The following is a 25,255-nucleotide window of genomic DNA, read 5'->3' on the forward strand; positions in this document are numbered from 1 at the left end:
AACTCAATTTCGACCCAATATCAACAATATTATTTTGTGAAATACTAATAATACCCAAGGGAAGAAAGGCATCAAATATTCATGAATTATCATGTACGAAACATATGATCAAAAAAACTACTGATGATTACCTCACCCTTATTTCTAGGTTATTAATCAACGATTTTCAAAGCAAATACGAACATCACAATAAATATTCGATAAATCTCACCTTGTTTAATTTCGGGGTAACCAATTATTTATCCTGATACATTACACAGTAAAATATTTCACTAGGTAAAGACCACAGTTGAATGATTGTTTATGACCTAACGAATTATTATCAGTCTCAGGTATCGATATCACTTAACCCGATATTCAGTGTTGAAATTACAAACTAATGAGACAAATAAATGCACTGTTCCCGACTACTATTATTTACGAATACGGTGTTTGTTCACACCAAACCACGAGAACTTTAATCTAGTCAGAAATTACTCGTGAATGATTTTTCTCTAGCTCTCCTACTTCTTCTTACTTCTATTTATTACCTCTCTCTGTCTCGCACCTTGTCTTTGTCTATTTGACTTCCAGAATTCACATTGCACAATGTTGCCAAATCTTCGCCTTGATTAATATTTAAAGGAAAGCATCGAATCAATTCAATCAATGTTGATTATTAATTTCAACGATACTTTGAAATTAAATTTCACTACAAACTTATTCTTTCCAGTATCTAGATTAATTAAGAGAAAATCACAACGATCTTCAAACGAGGTATATTATACAATTTAAATTTTGTCACTTGAGCTCATATATAAATTACTTATCATAAATGATTGATTGTTTGGTGTACTCCACATGATTTATTTAACTAATTGTTATCGAAATTGATATTCATTATATCATTATCCATTTATGGAACGCACCCAAGTAGTTCAGATGACTCAATGGTTGTTTTTTTTTTTTAATATCCGATATATTTGTATTTTAGGATATTTTTACAGGGCGTTTGAATTATTCTCACTTCTCAATAAGGTGAAAAATGAAGAAAACAAAAACAAGCAGTTCATCAACTCATTTAATCCTCTGAATATGTTACAATGAATAAATTGATAAATCAACAAACTAGATAGGCCTGTTTCAGATCCCTTCCACATGAATATCTAATTTCATTTTAAACTAAACCAAAAACTTTTTCAAGCTTTCATTTCAAATATGGCAAATCTATTGCAAAATATCTGACAAATTAATCCAGATTGTCATCTTGGAAAACGTTATTAGTAGGAGCACTTTGTGGAGGAGCAAAACCTGCTCCTGGGAAGGCACCAGGAAAACCTCCACCCATAGATCCTTTCATCTTAGAGGTTAACTTTAGGAACAAAGCCATTATTTTTGGATTTGACTGGTACTTCATCAAATTTGCAGGATTAACAGAGATATCTCTGAATGCAGCAGAAATTTCAGGATCCTAAGAACAAACAAGATAAAATTAATAAAAATTCATCCACTTATATCAGAAGTTTTACCTGTAGGGCTGTCATCACTTCAGGATCTGAAAATATTTCATTGAAGTCACCCATATTCATACCTTCCATACCAGGTATTCCTCCCATTGGAGGTATACCTTGTTCTTGACCTTCCTGAGCAGCTTTAGCTCTAGCTTCTCTAGCCTTTTGTATTCTCTCCAATTTTTCTTTCTCCTCTCTCTCCAACTTTTTACGCTCATTCTTCAAACGATGTTGTTCAATCTTTTGAGCATTTGGAGTGACCTATAATATACAATTCACGTTATTTTTATATACATATATGCAAACTCTCATCAATGATTTATACCTCTTTCAACCATTCATCTGACTGCTCATCAAAATCTATTTTACAAGCCTGCCTCAAATCTAGAGCAGCCTCTTCCCAATCGCCCAAGAGTCTGTGTGCCCTGCCTCTAAATTTATAAGCAGCAGCAGAATCAGGATTCAGTTCCAATGCCTTAGTGCAATCTCTTATACAAGCCTTTGGTTTATTCAATTTCAAATGAGCTTGACCCCTTTTAGCAAATAATAATGCAGAAGAGGGATCTGCTGCAATGGCTTCAGAATAGACAGAGATAGAATCCTCCAATTTGCCTTCATTGAACAGTTCGATAGCTTTACGTCTGAGTTCTTGGGCCTTTTCAATCTCTTCATCTGTAAGCTCTCCTTTTTCACCTCCCATTTCAATATCAACAAGTTCATCAGGTTCAATGCATCCTTCCTTGTCTAGCTCCAAATCAGATTCGGGATCACTTTCATATTCTGTAGATTTTGGTTGAGGTTCAGTCTTAGTTTCTTCAGTCTTTGCCGACATTTTTGGAGCAGGAATTACCCCACCAAATGATTCTATAAATTCTCTGAAAAAATTCAAAGCCGGAAGATGTAAAATTTCAGGATTACTTTTACAGATGTCTATGAAAGCTTTCAATTTTTCAAGAGCTTCTTGATCAAATGGACAACTCATTTTGTTATTTTTGACAAGAAAATAAATCTATTAAATAAGCTAAGTAGTATTCGTTGACAATTATTGTTTTTCGTTACTCGCAACAACCAGTTTAGCGGCACTTGGGGAAAACTTTCGTATGAATTCAAAGCTTATCAAAACTTCTGGAAAATTTTCATTGAAATTACGAACAGATTCCTATTTATCTACATTACATTTGTGCTACGCAATTAATTATTACGTTTTGTTTTGTAGCAAATGGAACATAGCCTTATTTGACAGATCATAGAAGAAATTAGGTCATCGGATGAAAGAAGAGATAAAATAATAGGGAAACAGGAAAATTAGTAAATACGGCAGACGGAAAACATGTTGATAAAAATTCAAGGGTAGGGTTGTGATAACTTTTGTACTTTAGAGAAATATTGTAGGAATATGATAAAATTTAAATACCTGTAGCAGAATAATTGTAATTTTATGTTGTGCTACATGATGGCCAATCACCACAGTCATGGGGCTAGACCAGGTGAAACTGATCAAATGGCACCACCCCAGTACTTGAAAGTGTTCATTCAAAGAGACTACAGTGAAGGCACATTAGTTAAGTTTCAAACTAGATTTCCACAAGAATTAGAAGGCAGAGTAAGTTACAAACTAGTTGAGGTATGCCTTGTTTTACTCAAAACAATTAATTTCAGTTGGAGAAACAAGTATTCGAAACAACCATCAATAAATTGAATGCTTATTTTCAAGAAGCAGAGAAAGCAACTTGCTCTTCTTATTGTGAAGGGTGTTTAGCATGTTTAACAGCCTATTTAATTTATTTATGTAAAGAAACACATTACGAAAAAGTGAGTACACTTCCACTAATTTATTCTGTTGTTAGGATATTTGACTTGAATGATTTTCTTGTAGAGTTTAAAAAAAATATCAAAGTACATAGCCGAACAAAATGAAAGGGTATACGAGCCAAGAGGTTTAAAACTTACGGATCCAGCAATGAGAGGACTACGTGTAATAGAAATTAGCTGTCTCGATAGGCCCCCTAATGCATGACTCACACTATCTCATTCAACACAAGAATTTTTTATGTGATGAAAATCGACAGCAAATAAATGTATGAGAATGTATTTTAATATTTCAGAAATTTGAATGTAAGTTTGTTTATTACTTAACAATAGTAAGTTGAGAATGGAAATCTAATTTATGTATATTTTTTTAAGATTTAATGAATGTGATTTATGATTAAGACCTTTGGAAGAAATATATATAGCTTATAATGAAAATATTGTTTATTTTATTTGAATCATTAAACAGGATGTACCTATTTGGGTCCAATTTGAAAAATTAGTGTAGTTTAGTTTCTTACCCATTCCATTGCCTCCTAGTTCACGTTTTAGATACTATATTATCCAAGAATTAATTGGTGAAACAATAAATTTGCCACTATGGTTTAATTGAATTTTTTTAGTGAAACATATCTCAATTCATATGTACTCAAAGTATGTGATATGTATTTAAAATTTGATATATATCGGACGGTTGTAATGAAACATTTACCTTAAGATGCTAAAACTAATGTAAATATTAATATTATTTTTTTATTTCATTGAGTTATTAGGTTTTTTATTAAAATTTTGTAATGGATCAAAAATAATGAGAAATTAAACTACTTCTTTCAAAATTCAGTAATAAGCCTGATATTTTCTCATTGTGAAACAAATACCTTCAATTTAAATATTCATCGTGAGAGTAAGGCATAACTTAAATATGTTTGAGAATATTGTTGTGCAAGAGAAATTAATCTTTTTAATTTAGTAAATGCTTATTTTGAAATACATCTTCAACAAAAATACTTCGCAAATTTTTTCATGTCGATCTTGAATAAACAATTATTTAATGAAAATATAAATTTTAGTGGAACTACTCTAATTGAATAAAATGCTTCATGTTCTTTAAATGCAGCCTCAAAAGAATTTATGCTCAACAACATATTGCTAATATGGCAAAAGGTCTCAGAAAAGAAAGACGAAATGTAAATCAAAAGATTTATTCAGGTTAATCTAACAAGTTCAACTTTCCATATGGAGTTGATCTTGAACCTTTTTCCAAGCATTCAAAGGTCCATGTTCTGGCCTATATTTAACATTGCTACCATCAGGTTGCAACCTTCCTTCATTCTTCAACTGTTCATATTGATCCTTCTCGTATTTAGTGAATCCCCACTTTTTAGAGACATAGATTTTTTGACGACCGGGGAACTTGAACTTGGCACGCCTCAAAGCTTCAATTACTTGGGCCTTGAATCTTTCTGATGATCGGACACTCATGATTGGTTGTCCAATACGTACTCTGGCTACGGTTCCTTGTGGTTTACCAAAGGCACCTCTCATTCCAGTTTGGAGCCTGAAATAATGAAATTATTAATAACTTTACCAAGACTTGCTATTATTAACTCAAACAACTCTTTGATAGAAATCTGATATTATAAAAGATAGGACATGAAAATACAGGTAAATACAAGATCATTGTAATTTAGTGTATACCTAATTTAGCATATACAAGCATCAAAGAACTCACCTATCAGCTCCGGCACAGGACAACATCTTGTTGATTCTGATAACATGGAATGGATGGAGCCTCATACGGATATGGAACTGATCTTTACCACAATGTTTTACCAGATATTTGTTACAACAGATACGTCCTGCCTCAAGGGCTTCAGAACTGAGCTGTTCATATTCGTCAGAAACTAAATGAACGCATAGTGGAAAGTCCTCAACTCCTGCCTTCTTTTTACCCAAATCGAAAATACGGATTTTAGGATCTGGCACACCTCTGCAGAACCGAGATTTGGGGTACGGCTTGTTTTTGCAGTACCGATAGCTGCAATTGAATCCATTGTTAGATAAATTATTTCAAAATATATTTTAAGGTTATAACATACCATCTAGCTGGTCGCCTACCCATTTTGACCTGTAAAATAAAAAATATTAGCTAATTATTAAAACTAACCCAACAAAATTATGAACTGATATTTCAAATAGTCAATGGAAAACTTATATTCAACAAAGTATTAGGATTTTAGAGATTTTCTGTGAATAAACATACCTTGCTGTACTTGTACAAAATGGGACTTTGAGAAGAAAGATGCAAACCTTTGACGTTTTTGACACTGTGGACAAAATGAAGTTCAGTGTTCCACCTTTTCTTTTTTTTTTGTTGACTTAATCCTGAGTAAGATTTTGCGAATAATATCGAAACTTGAACTGCTTTTTATAAAAAATTTTACGGAAATAAACGACAAGCATTATTTTTAACGATGTGTAATTATTTATCTGGGATACATACGAATATTTTTTTTCTACAAAAACTTTATAAAGTTAATTGTATTAAATCGATTGAGCTTGAATAAAAATGGCATTATTTGAATCAAATAGTTCCATTTAAATAATTTTTATTTCGAAAAAGTTCCAAGGATTTTCATTAAAGGAAAATATTTCCTTTAATTAATTATTTTGACATATTTGTCAATTTGAATTTTACCTTGTGAACATCGAAGGTCATTTTGCGGTGAATAATTTCATTTTGGAGTTGTATATCATCACATTCGATAAAATACCTAAGAAATTAAAAAAAAATCCAAAATGCAAACTGCTATACGAACTGCTTCCTCTACAGTTTTGGTAATTTTAGTTTGATGTTTTCAAGCCATTATACCTTTACGTAATAACCTAACCCTCTACTAGTTCATCTGATAGCAAATTTTGAAATTATGTATTTATTTCGCAGCCTAAATCAATGAAACATTTAAGAAAAGGATATTTAAATAATTTATATCGATTGTACTCCTCTGGTCAAGAAGCAGATCTTGTTGTTATTGGATCAGGGCCTGGAGGATATGTTGCTTCAATTAAAGCGGCTCAATTGGGCTTAAAGACTGTCTGCATTGAAAAAGAACCAACATTGGGCGGTACATGCTTAAATGTAGGATGTATACCCTCAAAGGCATTGTTGAACAACTCTCATTATTATCACATGGCTCATTCTGGAGACTTATCTTCTAGGGGAATAATCAGTAAGTGAAAAAAGTTGACGTTTGTTTTCTGGGACTTTTTTCGGATCACAATGAAAACATGTAAATCCAGTTATTAGGGAAATTTATCTCATTTCCTGAGTATATGAGCAATATCTGTTCAAATTATTCAAAATTGATTTTATCATGCTGTAATATTTGTACCAGGTTTTTTGATCTGATACAAATAAGACGGTCTTTCAGAAAACTCTTGGATCAAGAAAATAAAATGTTGAAGTTAGGAACCCCCATGCTTTATCTGCGAGAAGTCAGGTATTGACATTACGATTTTATTTGTAGTATTGCAAATATATTGAGTACCATAGCTTAGTTAGAAATTGCTAACACTGTAAATTGAATTATTTCTTGAAACTTATTCATTCCACTAATTTCTATATTTTTGACTGTGATAAGAATCACAAATTTTAGTGAAGGACCATCCCTAACAATAAAACACCTAACAGATCAGTAAATTATAATTTGTAGTTGATACTTTTTAAATTTAAAATCAATTAACACTGCATCGATTTTAGCTGACGGTGTTAGATTAGACTTGGAAAAACTTATGGGTCAAAAATCCAATGCAGTTAAATCCTTGACTGGTGGAATTGCACAACTGTTCAAGAAAAATAAAGTAGAACTTATCAAAGGTCATGGTAAAATCACAGGAGTTAATCAAGTAACGGCATTAAAAGAAGATGGCTCTAGCGAAGTAGTTAACACTAAGTATATAATGATAGCTACAGGATCTGAAGTAACGCCCTTCCCAGGAATTGAAGTAAGTTTAATTTTTACTAAACTTGTGATAAATTATGTCCTCAATCATTCTATTTATTTTTTTTACATTGGTATCACTGAATATCTGGTATGAGTACAATTTATTTGTAGTTTATCTCAATTTTTTATCTTTATGTCCAAGGTTATCATTGATATTGTTAAAGACTGCCCCAATATCTATCATAATTAGAAGAATTGTTTAATTTTATTGCCTAATCTAACCAAATGACAAATTAGGGAATCCATAGAACTGTCAAAAGTAAAATTCAATGTGGCGGCAATTGGTCATAGAGATTCATGCTCTAGTTGTTGCGGATTCCATAATGGCAGACTTGATGCCCCAAATTTACCATGCTTTCAATTTTTATGAAGTTTAAACGGTATAAAATCAATACAAAAATTCAAAATTCAGCTGTAAATTTCAAAACAACCCCAACTTTGATATATTCTATGGTTATGCCTACCGACACCATTTAAAAGTCACATGATCTGAACTGTCTAATAATATGAAATATTCAGGGATGCCAAGGCAAGAATAATGAAATTACCATTAAAGCAATCTTCATCCAATATGGTTAACGGAATTGAATAAAATCTAAGTTATTTTCAATTGAATCATTTTTTAGATCGATGAAGAACAGATAGTCTCTTCCACCGGGGCCTTATCACTCAAAGAAGTACCCAAAAGATTTATCGTAATAGGTGCTGGTGTCATCGGTCTTGAATTGGTGAGATATTGAGACGATGTAGTTTCTCGTGAAATTGATTGAAGAAATTTTCCCTCTATATTTTAGGGTTCCGTATGGTCAAGATTAGGTTCCGATGTAACCGCTATAGAATTCCTACCTTCAATTGGAGGTATGGGTATTGATGCTGAAGTGTCAAAATCTCTCCAAAAAATTATGACCAAACAAGGTTTGAAATTCAAGTTGAACACCAAGGTGATGGGTGCCCAGAAAACTGGAGGTGTAGTGAAGGTTCAAGTGGAAGATGCCAAAGACACAAGCAAAAAGGAAGAGGTGAGAATAAGAATAGGTATTTATATTAGAAGTGCAGAAGGTTTTTTTTTTTTTCATAAGCTCAAATTTCAAAAATGAGCCACAAAGTGTCGCGTTTTCAATGAAAGAGTGTTAGAATGATCCTTCTGCATGGGTGTTATACATTATATTCTCTAATTCACTGATTTTCTACTGAAATTGATGAAATATTTCAATAAATATCGTTTAGTTATTTTTACATTGAAAAATGTTGGTTGGCAGAACTGTTTTCCGACAGATAATAGATAAATCTGTGACAGGAGAGTTCCAAGTACCAACATATAATAATGAAATATAACTATGAAATCTGTGTGAAACTGAAATATTTCCATATGCTTTTGTTCTAAAAGATATGGCAGAATGAACGGACTTGCCATGGAATTAGAAAAACTGATTATTTAAATTATATCTTCCTTGTTATCTGATGACTTTTTCTTTCAGCTCGAGTGCGATGTTTTACTAGTTTGCGTTGGCCGTAGGCCATACACCACAAACCTTGGCCTTGAAGATATGGGTATAGAAAGGGACCAAAAAGGCAGAGTACCAGTTAACGGCAACTTCCAAACAGTCATTCCAAACATTTATGCTATCGGCGATTGCATTCATGGTCCAATGTTAGCCCACAAAGCAGAAGACGAAGGTGAGTAATCCATGAATTTATCATAAGTAGTTCAATCGCAATATTATCCGAATATTATATACTAACTGACAAAGAAACTGCAAGACCCAGAAGGAGCTGTTTAAATTTTTAAATTTTTTTTTGGTAAAACATGGATAGTATAGAAAGGAGTAAATGATTGAAATTTGGAGAAAAAAACGAAGGGTTTACAATTTTTTTCAATAAATTTGTTAATAATGTGTTTGTCTAACGCGATTATCTATACACCTCCCAACACGTCTTGGCATTGATGCAATAAGATGGTCTATTTCTTCTTGAGGAATACTTTTCCAAGCTACCTGTACTTCATGTCTCAGAGCTGTCAAAGTCCGTGGGGGCTAGGGTAAATTTCCAAGCCTTCTATCCATGATGTCCCAAACATACTCTATGGGCGAAGGATCGGGAGATCTGGGCGGCCATGGCAAAAGATTCACATGGATCGCTTCGAAAAAGTTTAAACTAACTCTGGCAACATGAGGTCGGGCAATATCTTGCTGAATTATTGGATTCTCGAGCAGGTTAAGCTAAGGGAGAATATATGGCTCCATTATTTCTTGAAGGTAACGCAGCGCTGTCATGTTACCTCGAGTAAAGACTAGAAGTGACCTACTTGAATGAGCAATAGCACCCCATACCATAACACCTACTGTCCGGTGTACATGACACTCAACATCAAACTGAGGTTCACGTCTTTCTCCCTGACATCGTCTAACCCTTCTTCGGCCATCATGTGCACCCAAACAGATCCTTCTGGGTGTTGCTGTTTCTTTGTCAGTTAGTATACATCTTACCTTTTTTTTTCTACAACTAAAAATCCCTTTGGAATTCTTTCAGGTATTCTTTGCGTGGAAGGAATTTTAGGCGGACCGTGCCACATCGACTACAACTGTGTTCCCTCCGTCATTTATACCCACCCCGAAGTAGGTTGGGTTGGCAAAACCGAGGAAGATCTGAAAAACGAAGGTGTTCAATATAAGATTGGAAAGTTTCCTTACATGGCCAATTCCAGAGCGAAATGTAACAACGAAAGCGATGGATTCGTGAAAGTATTATCTTGCAAGGAAACCGACCGTATCTTAGGTGAGTAGGGAATGAAATTCCGGAATATGTAGTCGGGAGTCTTTGAGCAAATTTACGTATTCAGAATTTTTTTTTTTATTTTCAAATTATTTGAATTATTCTTGCTAATAAATTCAATACCCCCCCAAAAATTTCCTTCCAGTATCTTCTTGCATATTGGCAATTCTTAGACCCTCCCTGCGATTAACAGAAAAAATTTAGGAAAATCAGTCGTTTGTAAAATATGTTCTGTGGTTCAGAGAGTTAGGTTAGGCCCTGATCTGTGGTTCAAAAAGTTAGGTTAGGCTTTGATCTAAGGTTCAGAAAGTTAGGTTAGGCTATGTTTTACCAAGGATGTTCTATGGTCCAAAGGGTGATCAGATTAGAAAAAACTTGATCATTTCTTTTGTGAAAAGCTACATGGCTGAATTTTTGGATAACTCACTTGATTGAATTTCATATACTCACTGAATTTCAGTGACATTCGACAGATATATTCTGAGATATCTTAATTTTACAAGAACATTTTTTGACCTCCCAATAATATAATCCTCACAAAATTTGGCATGAACTTTGGTTTTGAGGTTTAGCAACTGAATTCTGAATTTCAAATCATTCATATCAGTATTTTTTCAATTATTGAAGATATTAGATTTTGTACGAATTAACACCAGAACCATGGGAAGTGAGCCCTCGATTCTACAGACCGAGATAATGGCTGTTTATGTATGCGCCCAGGAGTGCCTCAAAATGAACCTCAAGGGGTCGCATATCTACATCACCACGGACAGCCAAAACACGCTGACATCCCTGGAATCGCGTTGTCAGGGGTCTTTGCTGACTTGGGAGTGCCGTAACACCATGAAGCAACTGGCCAGAGGAAATAAGGTGAATCTACTATGGGTACCCGGGTACTGTGGGGTTGAAGGAAATGAAAGAGCGGATGAACTTGCAAAAAGTGCATCAAGGTTAACACCTGCTGGACTTGAGCCTTTCTGTGGGATAGGGACCAATACAAAGCTGCGGTTCAGCTATGGGCGTTGAACAGTAGGACAATCCACTGGACTAACACTCCTAGACTTGTTCAGGCAAAGAAATTCGTGAAGATTTCACCTACCTACGCCAAAAAGCTCCTGAAGCTGTCGCGAGCCGAGCTTCGGGTGATGGTGGGACTGCTGACGGGGCACTGTCGGTGCAAACATCATTTGTACCGTATGGGAAAGTCAGCAGACGAGATTTGCAGGTTCTGTGGATCGGAAGCAGAAACAGCCGAACACTTGAAATGCAAGTGTCCGGAGCTGGCTGGCCTAAGAACCATTCACATGGGTAAGCCGGTCCTGGATACCAGAGAGGTAACGGCCAAGGCCCCTAAGGAGGTTGTCAATTTTATTAACGTCGTTGACGACCTCCTTGGTTTTCCCTGAATGAGTAGGGTAGTGAACAAAAGATCTGCATGGTCGCAGTTCCTGGAAGGCTTACCGAACCAAAACGACCCCAGTTCAAATAATAATAATAACACCAGAACTACCAAATGGAATTTGCCCATTAACAAACTAAATTCTAGTAAGTATTTGGTCTTAGAACTTGCCCTGAAAATCCTAAGTCACTAGCATTTTCCATTGAACAGTTATCGTGTACAATTTGGGAGGACAGTCAGAATTGATTTTGAGCTTGAATTCTTCATTATTGAATTTAACTCTGGGATTAAATTTCGAAAATTAGACATTTAGTGAAAACAGACTTCATAATAGTTATTTATGATACAAGTGCAGAAGGCATTGATATTCTTCCACAAGTTCAAAATTCAAAAACGAGCCACGAAGTGGCGAGTTTTTGAATGAACGAGTGGTAGAATGAGCCTTCTGTACGAGTGTTATACATTATTTTCTCTAATTCATTGCATTTTCATTGAAATTAATGAAATATTTCCATAAATATATTTTAGTGATTTTTGCATTAAAAAATGTTGGTTGGCAGAACTGATTTCTTTAAGGCAAATTGATGAATTGACAGATAAAGCCGTGGCGGAAAGTTCGGAGTACCAACATATAATAATCAAATATAACCATGAAAACTGTGCGTTTCTGATATATTCTCGCACGATTTTGTTCTACAAGATGTGGAAGAATGAACGGAATAACCACAGAATTAGAGAAATAAATAAATAATATAGTGTATTGCATAATTTTCCTTCTTGTATCTAGTATTTTCTGTTAAAAAAAAATGTTGAACTTTTCAGGAACCCATATGATCGGCCCTTGTGCGGGAGAATTGATCAATGAGGCTGTTTTGGCTCAAGAATACGGTGCGTCAGCTGAAGATGTGGCAAGGGTGTGCCACGCTCATCCAACATGCGCAGAAGCTCTGAGAGAAGCCAATGTAGCTGCCGCTTTTGGAAAAGCCATCAATTTCTAAACACTTCATCCGGAAATCTTGAGAATGTAAATACGATCGTACTACTTTTATTTATTTAAGGAGAAAATTTTATATGGAACGTTGTAAAATCAATGTATGACAGTCAGTTTTTGTTTTCTGTTATACATTCCCAAGCAATAATATATTGTTTTATTTTCGAAGGTATCATGTATTTGTAAGACTCACCAAAACAGTTATATGTTGTCGAAATAAATTAATTTCAACTGATTGGGTTTTATTCTTTTTGGAACCCCTCAATTAAATCTTAATTAAATTGATACACTATAGGCATTTTGGGTGGATGACTCCTTAAATATAGCGCATCCACCAGAATTTTCTAGGATTCGTATACGTGGCGACATCTAGGAAGAGTAGCCCAAAACAAGCTTTAGTAGAGATGTACACATTACAGGATTCTACTCGTGGTTGGCTAGGCAATGAATAAGTTCAGTCCATTGTGTATAGACGGCGTATAGGCAAATTCTAAAAAATTTTTATTTTTGGAATTTGAAAAAACTTGCATAATTGATGTGCCATCACTTCTGCCTAATAAGGATTGAGATTCATCGGTGAAAATTTTCTCCAATCAAATTATTTCGAAAATTTTTCCACAAAACTCAAAATTGAACATTTTAGAAGCAAAATCATTGCAGATTGGTATTCGGTGTGGTCGAATCATCCGACTATAACATTTTTGGCCAAAAAATTTTTTTTTGAAATTTAATCCAGTTTATTAAGTTTTTGGTCATGTAAATATATGCTTGCCCAGTTTACATTCCACAGATTTTGGCAATCAGAGAAATGATCAAACCCCCTTGAAAATTCCTTCCACAAAACTCCAAATAACTCAGTTTTGAGGAATTCTATGAAGGAACTGATTACTAATGAGAATTCAGCATGAAAAATTCGTCGTAATATCAAAAATGAATCAAAAACTTTTTTTGTCGAAAAACTATACAATGTTATATTATGATAGTTTTAGAGGGTTTCATGGTTGTAGATTCCGAATTAGACATTGATTCTACAGAAAACACCTTAAAAGCATAGTCTCAGTTGTAGGGCAGGCATACTCATTTTACAAGCCTCAGAGTTATGCCACCAGAGGGCAGACCAAACCCCCTACAAATTTTCCCACAAAATTCGAAATAACTCAATTTTGGGGAGGTCTAGGGAGGAACTGATTGCAAATACGGATTCAGCAGAAAAAATTCTTCAAAATATCAAATTTTTAAGTCGATCGGAAACAAAAACTTTTTTCGGCGAAAAATTATCCAAGGTTATAGTCTTGGTTTTTCCGAAAAAATCGACCGATCGAATTCAAACATTTTATTATAGTTTTAGAGGGTTTCGGGGTCGTAGATTCCGAATTGAGCATCAGTTCTTACGAGAAAAATTTTTCTACACCTTAAAAGCACAGTTTTTCACGCAACTGTAATGGGGCATCAATTTACCCATTTTACAAGCCTCAGATCTATGCCACCAGAGGGCAGATCATACCTCCTTTAAATTTTTCAAAACTCGAAATATCTCAATTTTGTGGTCTTTTAGGGAGGAACTGATTGCGGATAGCAATTCAGCATAAAAAATTCTTCATAATATGAAATTTTGAAAACTTTTTGAATCAAAAACTTTTTTTGTGAGAAAATATCTAAAAAAAATCGTCCTATCCATTTTATTATAGTTTTAGCGGGTTTTTAAGTAGTAGATTTCAAATTAGGCATCGATTTCACGCAGTAAAATTTTTTACATATAAAGCACTATTTTTCTATAAAACTCCCAAGATCTCAGTTTTGCGGTATGAAAGGAAAAAAAACTGCAGATAGATAGACATTCAGCATGGAAGTTTACTCATTATATCAAATTTTGAATTTGATTCGATGTTAAATTTTTATTTTCGCTAAAACCCACAAAACAAATTTTATAACGGCATTTTTCCTTTTAGGAAATATCGTACGGTGGATAGGTGTTCTGGATTGAAGGTTCTTCCTAATATCAAATTTTGAAGCTGATCTGATCAGAAACTCTATTCGTAAAATATTATTGCCAAATAGTTATATCATAAATCTTTTTGACGGATGTGCTTCAAAATAGCGAATTGATCATGATGCTATCTAGGGAAAGTAGCCCAAACCACACTTTTGGATTGACGTATACGTTACAGGATCCTAATCGTGGTTGGTTTTGGTAGGAATAAGTTCAGTACATCGGGTATAGATGACGCCACACGCAAATTTTCTACTAAATTGAATTTTTGAAATTTTGAAGAGAAACTGACATAATTGAATCTATTTTAGGTCTGAGTGCATACACTATTCAAACTGTGTTGAGGTTCATTGGTAAAAATATTCTGCAATCAAACCACCTCGTAATTTTCCTACAAAAATCGAAATATCTTGAATTAATTTATTTTTTTTATTGTTACAAATAGTCTATCATTATTTAGTGAGGAAATAATTGAAACAATCTTATGGAACACAACCCTTTATATTACTATTACAATTTTAACAAAATTACCACACTATGTAATAAATAATTATATTAAATCTCAATAATTTCAGGAAGCTAACATGCATATTATAATAATTTTTTTTAAGGATCATAATATATTAAAACTATACCTATTGGCAGTTTCAAATGTGTTTAATATTTTAATTAATCGATAGAATATTTAGAAAAAGGAACTAATAAGGAATTATACGTATTCTCACATTGAATTTATTGCACTGATACAAGGCAGAAAAGTTGAAAAAAAAGTAGTTAAATTAGGGAATATACAGGGTTAGAACTATTAAGAGGGGCACTACAGGGATATCGAAAACCGTTAGAGATACAGGGTGGCTTAAATTACAAAAAAGTTGCGTTATTAAGGGATGAGTGTGTTGGTGTTAACAGATCCGAAATATCTCCAATGGTTCTTGAGATATCTCGAAAAAACTAAAATCAAGATTTTCTTTTTTTCTGTATAACTCATTTGTTTCTGGAGATAACTTCACGAAATTTGGTTTGTAGGTTCTTAGGTACGGTGCATAAATCCACCATGAGAACTAAGGACTAAGAAGTTAAGAACTATGAACTAAGAACTAAACCTAAGAATTCAGTGGCGTTTGTGCACTCTCTTGTTAGTTCTTAGTTAAGGCATGCGCACGTGCTCGAACTCCTTTCTATTTGTTCTATACTTTGATGTTTTAAGTTGATATTTATTGTGGAAAAATTAAATTCAATTTTTTCAAATACACCCTATACTTTTCATCGATAAACACGAATAAAGAACATAAAATGATAGAAACTGGTACTCGTTTATATTGAAATTCTATGCGGCGCACGTGCACTTCTATATTTTACCTGAGCCCTTAGTTCTTAGTTAACAGTTGGTCTGCTAGTGTTAGTTCTCAGTAAACGTGCATAAACGCCCTCATTGATTTGTTTGCGTTCAATTCTTAGTTCTAAGTTCTTAGGTTTAGTCTTATGGTGGATTTATGCACCAGTCCTAAGAACTAAGACTAAACCTAAGAACTAAGACCTAAGAATTGACGCAAACAAATCAATGAGGGCGTTTATGCACGTTTACTGAGAACTAACACTAGCAGACCAACTGTTAACTAAGAACTAAGGGCTCAGGTAAAATATAGAAGTGCACGTGCGCCGCATAGAATTTCAATATTAACGAGTACCAGTTTCTATCATTTTATGTTCTTTATTCGTGTTTATCGATGAAAAGTATTAGGTGTATTTGAAAAAATTCAATTTAATTTTGTCACAATAAATATCAATGTCAAACATCAAAGTATAGAACAAATAGAAAGTAGTTCGAGCACGTGCGCATGCCTTAACTGAGAACTAACAAGTGTGTGCATAAACGCCACTGAATTCTTAGGTTTAGTTCTTAGTTCATAGTTCTTAGTCCTTAGTTCTTAGGTACGGTGCATAAATCCACCATCAAATCATTTATCATGTTGATATAACAATTTATTTTCGTAACCATTCCATTTGAAATATCAGAATTGTCAAATGACTTTGTTGACAGTTGTTATGTGAAACCATCACTCGATTTTTTTTTTAAATTATGTAGAACAATTTCTATAGACATTGCCAGTTGTACGCTGTGTAGAGTGTTGGTATCAGCATGATTATGTAATTAATAGGACGTTACTTATCAAATAGGATAGGTTTTTTTACAAAAATCAAGTGATGGTTTCACATAACAACTGAACCAAGTGACAAGTTATTTGACAATTCTGGCACCAGCCTACTACTTAACCAAAAAAATAAAGAGGAAGTTCAAATTTGCGTAGCTACACTCAACATTTTTGTAGAGTGTGATACACTGTTGAATTCGTAAATTTTTCCTTTATCACCTCATAAGGAAAAGTAATATGGCGTCCATAAGAAAAAAAAATGACTATCGAGTCTCTGCAACAATGGAAAACAAAAAAAAATCCGACGACACCATTAGAATCTTTATATTGGATAATGGCTACAAACAGAATTTCGTGAACTCATCTCCAGAAACAAAAGAGTTATACAGAAAAAAAGAAAATCTCGGAGTTTCAATTTTTTCGAGATATCTCGAGAACCATCGGAGATATTTCGGATCTGTTAACACCAACACACTAATCCCTAAATAACGCAACTTTTTTGTCATTTGAGCCACCCTGTATCTCTAACGGTTTTCGATATCCCTGCAGTGTCCCTCCAAATAGTCCCAACCCTGTATTTTTCTTCCACGTGAGAATACTTTTAAAAACTACGAACGTTCTAACAAAAGCTTTTTTTCTACCTGTAATGAGGTAGTAACATCTTGTTCATTTAGAATAACTTTATCAAAATTATTTTAAAATAAATTTTAGAATTACTTCCCTATTAAAAAGAAAAGGAAAAGTTTCTTCCATTTATGGTCTAAGTTGCTTCGCTTATTATTTTACAACTTTTCAAGGCTCAACCCAAAATTGTTTATGGGCAATTCTATATTACTCCAACCCAAAATTGAGAAATTCGAATTTCCAAAAACCGTTCTCAATTCCTCAACGCCAGCACCTCGAAAGAATTCTCCAGATCCGAGTCCAGATCCGAATCAAAGTAATCTCCAAAATCAACATATCTCACTCTTTGTTTCAACAAACGTGGTCTCCTGTAATACCCAATCTTTTGTTGCTATTCTTCCGTCAGTTCCCACAGCATCAAGGCAGCGTCTGTACCGCCAACCGTGACCACGTTCCTGTCGTTGAAGAGGAACCGGGCGCACGCCACTGTCCCGCTGTACAGCTTCTCCTCGTTGTACTCCGCCTTTGGGCTCAGGCAAGGGTACCTGCGAAAGAGGGCAAAATTAACAGAGCCCACTATATGAATTTTTAGCTAAACAGACCATTTTAAGAAATAATCCTGAAACACGTCGATTTTTTATTTTAATTTACCGTATTTCAAACTAATAATCTAATATACAGAGTGAATTATGGTGGATTTATGCACCAGTCCTAAGAACTAAGACTAAACCTAAGAACTTAGAACTAATGGTGGATTTATGCACCGTACCTAAGAACTAAGGACTAAGAACTATGAACTAAGAACTAAACCTAAGAATTCAGTGGCGTTTATGCACTCTCTTGTTAGTTCTTAGTTAAGGCATGCGCACGTGCTCGAACTACTTTCTATTTGTTCTTTACTTTGATGTTTTACGTTGATATTTATTGTGAAAAAATTAAATTCAATTTTTTCACTAAGCACTAACAAGAGAGTGCATAAACGCCACTGAATTCTTAGGTTTAGTTCTTATGGTGGATTCATGAACCGTACCTAAGAACTAAGGACTAAGAACTAAACCTAAGAATTCGGTGGCGTTTATGCACTCTCTTGTTAGTTCTTAGTTAAGGCATGCGCACGTGCTCGAACTACTTTCTATTTGTTCTTTACTTTGATGTTTTACGTTGATATTTATTGTGAAAAAATTAAATTTGATTTTTTCACTAAGCACTAACAAGAGAGTGCATAAACGCCACTGAATTCTTAGGTTTAGTTCTTAGTTCATAGTTCTTAGTCCTTAGTCCTTAATTCTTAGGTACGGTTCATAAATCCACCATAAGAACTATGAACTAAGAACTAAACCTAAGAATTCAGTGGCGTTTATGCACTCTCTTGTTAGTTCTTAGTTAAGGCATGCGCACGTGTTCGAACTACTTTCTATTTGTTCTTTACTTTGATGTTTGACATTGATATTTATTGTGAAAAAATTAAATTCAATTTTTTCACTAAGCACTAACAAGAGAGTGCATAAACGCCACTGAATTCTTAGGTTTAGTTCTTAGTTCATAGTTCTTATGGTGGATTTATGAACCGTACCTAAGAATTAAGGACTAAGGACTAAGAACTATGAACTAAGAACTAAACCTAAGAATTCAGTGGCGTTTATGCACTCTCTTGTTAGTGCTTAGTGAAAAAATCAAATTTAATTTTTTCACAATAAATATCAACGTAAAACATCAAAGTAAAGAACAAATAGAAAGTAGTTCGAGCACGTGCGCATGCCTTAACTAAGAACTAACAAGAGAGTGCATAAACGCCACCGAATTCTTAGGTTTAGTTCTTAGTTCATAGTTCTTATGGTGGATTTATGAACTGTACCTAAGAACTAAGGACTAAGAACTATGAACTAAGAACTAAACCTAAGAATTCAGTGGCGTTTATGCACTCTCTTGTTAGTTCTTAGTTAAGGCATGCGCACGTGCTCGAACTACTTTCTATTTGTTCTTTACTTTGATGTTTTACGTTGATATTTATTGTGAAAATACTTTTCATCGATAAACACGAATAAAGAACATAAAATGATAGAAACTGGTACTCGTTAATATTGAAATTCTATGAGGCGCACGTGCACTTCCATATTTTACCTGAGCCCTTAGTTCTTAGTTAACAGTTGGCCTGCTAGTGTTAGTTCTCAGTAAACGTGCATAAACGCCCTCATTGATTTGTTTGCGTTCAATTCTTAGTTCTAAGTTCTTAGGTTTAGTTCTTAGTTCATAGTTCTTATGGTGGATTTATGAACCGTACCTAAGAATTAAGGACTAAGGACTAAGAACTATGAACTAAGAACTAAACCTAAGAATTCAGTGGCGTTTATGCACTCTCTTGTTAGTTCTTAGTTAAGGCATGCGCACGTGTTCGAACTACTTTCTATTTGTTCTTTACTTTGATGTTTGACATTGATATTTATTGTGAAAAAATTAAATTCAATTTTTTCACTAAGCACTAACAAGAGAGTGCATAAACGCCACTGAATTCTTAGGTTTAGTTCTTAGTTCATAGTTCTTATGGTGGATTTATGAACCGTACCTAAGAATTAAGGACTAAGGACTAAGAACTATGAACTAAGAACTAAACCTAAGAATTCAGTGGCGTTTATGCACTCTCTTGTTAGTGCTTAGTGAAAAAATCAAATTTAATTTTTTCACAATAAATATCAACGTAAAACATCAAAGTAAAGAACAAATAGAAAGTAGTTCGAGCACGTGCGCATGCCTTAACTAAGAACTAACAAGAGAGTGCATAAACGCCACCGAATTCTTAGGTTTAGTTCTTAGTTCATAGTTCTTATGGTGGATTTATGAACTGTACCTAAGAACTAAGGACTAAGAACTATGAACTAAGAACTAAACCTAAGAATTCAGTGGCGTTTATGCACTCTCTTGTTAGTTCTTAGTTAAGGCATGCGCACGTGCTCGAACTACTTTCTATTTGTTCTTTACTTTGATGTTTTACGTTGATATTTATTGTGAAAATACTTTTCATCGATAAACACGAATAAAGAACATAAAATGATAGAAACTGGTACTCGTTAATATTGAAATTCTATGAGGCGCACGTGCACTTCCATATTTTACCTGAGCCCTTAGTTCTTAGTTAACAGTTGGCCTGCTAGTGTTAGTTCTTAGTTCTTAGGAAACGTGCATAAACGCCCTCATTGATTTGTTAGCGTTCAATTCTTAGGTCTTAGTTCTTAGGTTTAGTCTTAGTTCTTAGGACTGGTGCATAAATCCACCATTAGTCCTTAGTTCTTAGGTACGGTGCATAAATCCACCATTACTTTCGAGTAATGACGTCTACGTCATTTTTTTCAAATGGAACACCCCCATTTCGTCTCAATTTTCCGATAACTCTAGTTGAGCTGATTCCAAAAATGTATCACATGTTGATTCCAATTGGTACAGGGTGGACAATGTTTTTTTTTTCCAAATTTCAATCATTTACCCCTTGCTATACTATCTATGTTTTACCAAAAAGAATTTAAAATTTGAACTGCTCCTTCTGGGTGTTGCAGTTTCTTTGTCAGTTAGTATATATTGACGATGGTGGGGTTCCCCATGGTTCGTTTCGGTTCCCGATATTATTCATTTCATCCTTGAAAATTTAGTATAATTGTGTAAAATTTGGACTTGTCGATCAAAGGTCTCATTCATATGCGAATATTCTTAAATATCTCACCTGAAAAGCCTCAAGTAACCATCTGTATCACCAGAAATTAAGAGATCATGGGCGGCTGATCTGCTTGCTGTGCTTATGATGGAAGTCATTGGATAGAATCTGTTATTCCACATGCCTAAAAAATCACAAAGAATTATAAGTGGTTAATATTATAGTTATAAATGACTAAAAGCAAAAGTTACTTCGCTTAACGAAGTGCTACTGTACTAAAAAGAAGAGGAACACAGATTACTAGGATGTATTCTATGGTTTGGATTGACAGTGTTACGAAATCTGTGTGTTCAGATGCTTATCACAGACGGAAATTTGAATTTTTTTGTTGGCTCACCTGAAACCATAAAACCAACGGTACAATTCTGTGTATACCATTTGACGTCTTTCATAACGATTGGACTTTTTTCTGGAGATAGAGACTTGACATCCCCTGAAAAGAATATAATATAAGACAATTGCCTAGTAATCGAATGCTAAAAACCCACAGAAACATAAGTCGAAATCGGCTGTGACCGTTTGAATGTAATTGCTGTCTGTGCTCCAATCCAACTGGACCAGAGGCTGGGAACCCCTAATTTTGTTCGATTTTTTGTAGGAGAATCCGTCCCTGCTCACCCTGAAGAGGTATATGCTGCCATTTTGAGACGCTATTGTTATCATGTCGCCAGCTGAAAAAAGAGAGTCGAGTCAGCAAGACTTCACAAAAGAAATAGGTACAAAACTGCGACAATAGTTATCGCAGCGTGTATCCCTACCTTTAGGAGTTAGTTTAAAAACTGTTAGTACATTGTTTTTCGGTTTTCAGTCCAATGGATATTTATTTCAATTAGCCTTAGAGTTTCCAAGAGAAATAGCCGTAGAAAAAGTGAAATCCAAAAAGGCAACTATAACACGCCATTTCTCTGAAAATGACGTCATCAGTGACGTAAGTGGGAGTTTCCAAGAACCGAATGTCATATAAGAATGGGTTTTTTTCATTATTGATTCAGCTCTGTTTTATTTTTGTGAGGATTATTTCTTATTTTCATTGTAAAGCTTCTTCTTGATGTAGCGATCTGTTTTTGGTTAGAATTCAATGTTGTTTTGAATGCTTTAACTTTTGAATGATTTTTCTATAGAAAAATTAATCTGTTCTGGCTTTCAGGATATCTTGAATATTTCATTATATAAAATATGGAAATTCGCAGAAAAAAATTGATTGTCAAATTTAGTTTTCGAAACACCGAATTTTAGTTTACTTCTATGTGTTCCGGAAGTCTTAGACTACTTCTACTCAATTAGAAATTGCGGTTTTCCCTATTTCAAGTTTTTCCTCGATAACTCTTGAGGTTTTATTCAAGGTGAAGGGGTTTTCTTAAGTAAATCCCCTGTTTTTATATGTAGAATTGGCTGAAATAGTATAAAATATAGGTATAGGATATCAAAAAATAGTACAATATTGAATCACTTCACATAAAAAGAGGTATAATAAATCGAATCTTACTTGGATTGAAAGCTATACAGCTCAGTGGCGATCCGCATATTCTAATTGTACTCGACAGCACACCATTCTCAGTGTTGATGATCAACAAATGTCCTTCTGTACTTCCGGCAGCCAGCACAATACCAAACGGATGGAAGGACAAGGACACACATTCGAAGGCAACCTGAAACAATAAACTCATCCAGTCTTGTGATTTGTCCAACAAAAAAAAATCATATCGCGTTTCAACCAATTTGTAATTTTTTTTTAGAACCAAAAGAGGAAACTTTCCAGAACGAAATGAAGCTCAAGTCACTCTCTAGTATCTGAAGTATTTTTATGCAAAAAATTGGAACAATCCCCAGCTCCGTTTGACTGTTAAAGAAAGACAAACATACACACAATAATCCTTACCTGCGTGGTCCAAAGCAGCTTGTTCTTCCTCCAAAGCGCGATATTCTTATCGTGACCAGCTGTAGCAAACACCTCGTCATCAGGATGGACAGCAAGGCCCCAAAGTTGACGGCCATGACCGAAGACAACCTTAAGCCACAAAAAATTAGGATCGAGAACCCAAAAAATTGCTAACGTTGTGTCTTGTTGTGGAATTCTTTTACCTGGTTGAATCTCCTCTGTAAGGACCCCTCCAAAATGTTGTTTTTGGTGGTTCCCACGTATATGTTACCATCGTTTCTCCCTGGTCTTTGGGGGTAAATAGATCTGACACCTCCGGCTGATTCAGAAAGCTGAAATGAGAGAAAAGTTTTTTTTTTCAAGGAAATATATTGAAAGCAGAAAAAAATTATAGAGACAGAAGAGAAAATAGAAAATTTAGGTATAAGTTTCAATATCAGAAAACATATGTTTTCAACCTAACCTATTAGGCCAATTGAAAAGTCCCAGGTCTGATGCACAGATGGCGGTGCTTGTATTAAATCCATATAATTTTTAGTTACTACCAACCTTCAAACGATACGTGTCAAAATTTGACAGCAGACCGACCATTAGTTTGTGAGATATTGCGTTGTGAGTGTAGCTACTTTTGTTATTTGAAAAAAGATGGAAATAAAGAATTTCGTGTGCTGATGAAGTGAAGTATTGGTTTTTGAAGGGAAAAAATACAGTTGAAGAAAAATCTTGGCTTGATGAAGAGTTTCCGGGGTCTGTACCAGGAAAATCAACCATCATTGATTGGTATGCTGAGTTTAAACGTGGTGAAATGATCAGCGAAGACGGTGAACGCAGTGGACGCCCAAAAGAGGCTGTCACCGACGAAAAAATAAAAAAAGTTCAGAAAATAATTTTGAATGACCGTAAAGTGAAGTTGATCGAGATAGCAGACATTGTAAAGATATCATCTGAACGTGTACATCATATCATTCACGAATATTTGTAGATGAGAGAGCTGTTTGCAAAATGAGTGCCGCGCGAGCTCACAATCGATCAAAAGCAACAACGTGTTGATGATTCTGAGCTGTTTGAAGCTGTTTAAGTGCAATAAACCTGAATTTTTGCGTCGATATGTGACAATGCATGAAACATGGCTCATCATTTCACTCCGGAGTCTAATCGACAGTCAGCTGAGTGGACCGCACACGATGAACCGAATCCAAAGCGAGGAAAAACACAACAGTCAGCTGGAAAGGTTATGGCATCAGTATTCTGGGATATAATATTCATTGATTACCTCCGAAAGAGCCAGACTATCACCAGCGATTATTATAAAACGTTATTGAACCGTTTAAAGGATGAAATTGTTAAAAAACGGCCCCATTTGAAGAAAAAAAGGTGCTGTTTCATCAAGACAATGCCACAAATCAATGAAAACAATGGCAAAATACATTAATTGCGCTTCGAATTGCTTCTGCATCCACCGTATTCGCCAGATCTGGCCCCTAGTGACTTTATCCTGTTCTCATACCTCAAAAGAATGCTCTCTGGAAAGAAATTTAGCGCCAATGAAGAAGTAATCGCCGAAACTGAGGCCTATTTTGAAGCGAAAGGCAAATCGTACTACAAAAATGGTATCGAAAAGTTGGAAGATCACTATAATCACTGTATCGCCCTTGCAGGCAACTATGTTGAATAATAAAATCGAGTTTTGCCTAAAAAATGTGTTTTACTATGGTAGACCGGGGAATTTTCAATTGACATAACCCAATCATCTCCAGGATAATGAATAATAAGAGGATTAGCTCACCTTCGATTCAGTAATTTTCTTATAATTCTGCAAAGAATCCCAAGCACATATCTTCCTGTCTTTTTCACCACCAGATAGGAGAGTTCCCTCTGATAACATCACCAAAGCACTCACTCCCTTGTTATGTGCCTTGAATCATAAAAAAACAACACGTAAGATATCTAAACAACAAAAACAAACTACCCAACAACAAAATTACCTCATATTCCATTTTTACAAAGTATGCACCATCACTGTCCACACTGTATACAGTGATAAAACCATCGGTATCAGCAGTGATGACATCACCGTCTTGTTCAAACTGTAGAGCTGTTATGAGAGTTCTTGCAGGCTGCAAATAGGAAAAATTATTCAGAAATCTCACGCCTTTTTTGATAAGTTGAATTTTACCGGTTTGATGATGTCTGTTCTTTCGAAAAAGCCATCTTTCCTCCTGTTCCAGAAGGTCAGGTGACCTTTACCATGGGTGATCATTAGGTTGTCATCTAGAGGGTGGAAAACTGCCCCAGTCAGGTCTTCTTGCAATGTCTGGGAGAAGAAAAATGAATAAGATCAATATTAGAGATTCAAATTTTAGGTTAGGTGAGGTTAGGAGTACTTGATTGCATTTAACTTTGACTTATGACTTCGACATAATTTTCAGAGAATTAGGACA

General features: G+C 34.7%; 6 protein-coding genes across 7 annotated transcripts in view; 2 read left to right on the forward strand and 4 right to left on the reverse strand.

The window, feature by feature from the left end:
* Positions 1-555, reverse strand: part of LOC123680070 (dnaJ homolog subfamily B member 6-B) — a 56,017-nt gene extending 55,462 nt beyond the window's left edge. Inside the window, exon 1 of one of the 2 annotated variants that reach the window (XM_045617739.1) lies at positions 212-555. The gene's annotated coding sequence lies outside the window, so the exon portion shown is untranslated. The remainder of the gene's footprint in view (positions 1-211) is intronic. The other variant, XM_045617735.1, reaches the window with a different exon arrangement.
* A 491-nt stretch (positions 556-1,046) lies between these two features.
* LOC123680228 (putative protein FAM10A4) lies at positions 1,047-2,656 on the reverse strand. The gene is made up of 3 exons (XM_045618021.1): positions 1,816-2,656; positions 1,509-1,751; positions 1,047-1,450 (listed from the first exon to the last, which is right to left on the reverse strand). The coding sequence occupies exons 1-3, from the start codon at positions 2,470-2,472 to the stop codon at positions 1,229-1,231; spliced, it is 1,122 nt and encodes a 373-aa protein (XP_045473977.1). The 5' UTR covers positions 2,473-2,656; the 3' UTR covers positions 1,047-1,228.
* An 85-nt stretch (positions 2,657-2,741) lies between these two features.
* Positions 2,742-3,737, forward strand: LOC123680229 (golgin subfamily A member 7). The gene is made up of 3 exons (XM_045618022.1): positions 2,742-3,093; positions 3,150-3,302; positions 3,367-3,737. Exons 1-3 carry the CDS (start codon positions 2,929-2,931, stop codon positions 3,505-3,507), a joined length of 459 nt encoding a protein of 152 aa, XP_045473978.1. The 5' UTR covers positions 2,742-2,928; the 3' UTR covers positions 3,508-3,737.
* Positions 3,738-4,485: 748 nt separating this feature from the next.
* LOC123680093 (60S ribosomal protein L10) lies at positions 4,486-5,683 on the reverse strand. Its single transcript, XM_045617778.1, has 4 exons — positions 5,563-5,683; positions 5,399-5,427; positions 5,032-5,337; positions 4,486-4,857 (listed from the first exon to the last, which is right to left on the reverse strand). Exons 2-4 carry the CDS (start codon positions 5,419-5,421, stop codon positions 4,524-4,526), a joined length of 663 nt encoding a protein of 220 aa, XP_045473734.1. The 5' UTR covers positions 5,422-5,427; positions 5,563-5,683; the 3' UTR covers positions 4,486-4,523.
* A 293-nt stretch (positions 5,684-5,976) lies between these two features.
* On the forward strand, positions 5,977-12,700 carry LOC123680092 (dihydrolipoyl dehydrogenase, mitochondrial). The gene is made up of 8 exons (XM_045617777.1): positions 5,977-6,137; positions 6,244-6,529; positions 7,060-7,304; positions 7,930-8,031; positions 8,098-8,322; positions 8,782-8,980; positions 9,833-10,078; positions 12,297-12,700. Exons 1-8 carry the CDS (start codon positions 6,099-6,101, stop codon positions 12,470-12,472), a joined length of 1,518 nt encoding a protein of 505 aa, XP_045473733.1. The 5' UTR covers positions 5,977-6,098; the 3' UTR covers positions 12,473-12,700.
* Positions 12,701-17,110: 4,410 nt separating this feature from the next.
* LOC123680627 (echinoderm microtubule-associated protein-like CG42247) overlaps positions 17,111-25,255 on the reverse strand; it is a 43,932-nt gene continuing 35,787 nt past the window's right edge. The window contains exons 10-19 of the mRNA XM_045618612.1: positions 24,991-25,128; positions 24,800-24,931; positions 24,601-24,729; positions 23,018-23,146; positions 22,815-22,943; positions 22,422-22,584; positions 21,424-21,606; positions 21,273-21,368; positions 20,945-21,059; positions 17,111-17,777 (exon numbers count right to left, since the gene is read on the reverse strand). Of these exons, the coding sequence (XP_045474568.1) occupies positions 17,624-17,777; positions 20,945-21,059; positions 21,273-21,368; positions 21,424-21,606; positions 22,422-22,584; positions 22,815-22,943; positions 23,018-23,146; positions 24,601-24,729; positions 24,800-24,931; positions 24,991-25,128 (1,368 nt within the window). The 3' untranslated portion in view covers positions 17,111-17,623. The remainder of the gene's footprint in view (positions 17,778-20,944; positions 21,060-21,272; positions 21,369-21,423; positions 21,607-22,421; positions 22,585-22,814; positions 22,944-23,017; positions 23,147-24,600; positions 24,730-24,799; positions 24,932-24,990; positions 25,129-25,255) is intronic.

The sequence above is a fragment of the Harmonia axyridis genome, chromosome 5, assembly GCF_914767665.1.
Source record: "Harmonia axyridis chromosome 5, icHarAxyr1.1, whole genome shotgun sequence".
NCBI classification, from domain to species: Eukaryota; Metazoa; Arthropoda; class Insecta; order Coleoptera; family Coccinellidae; genus Harmonia; species Harmonia axyridis.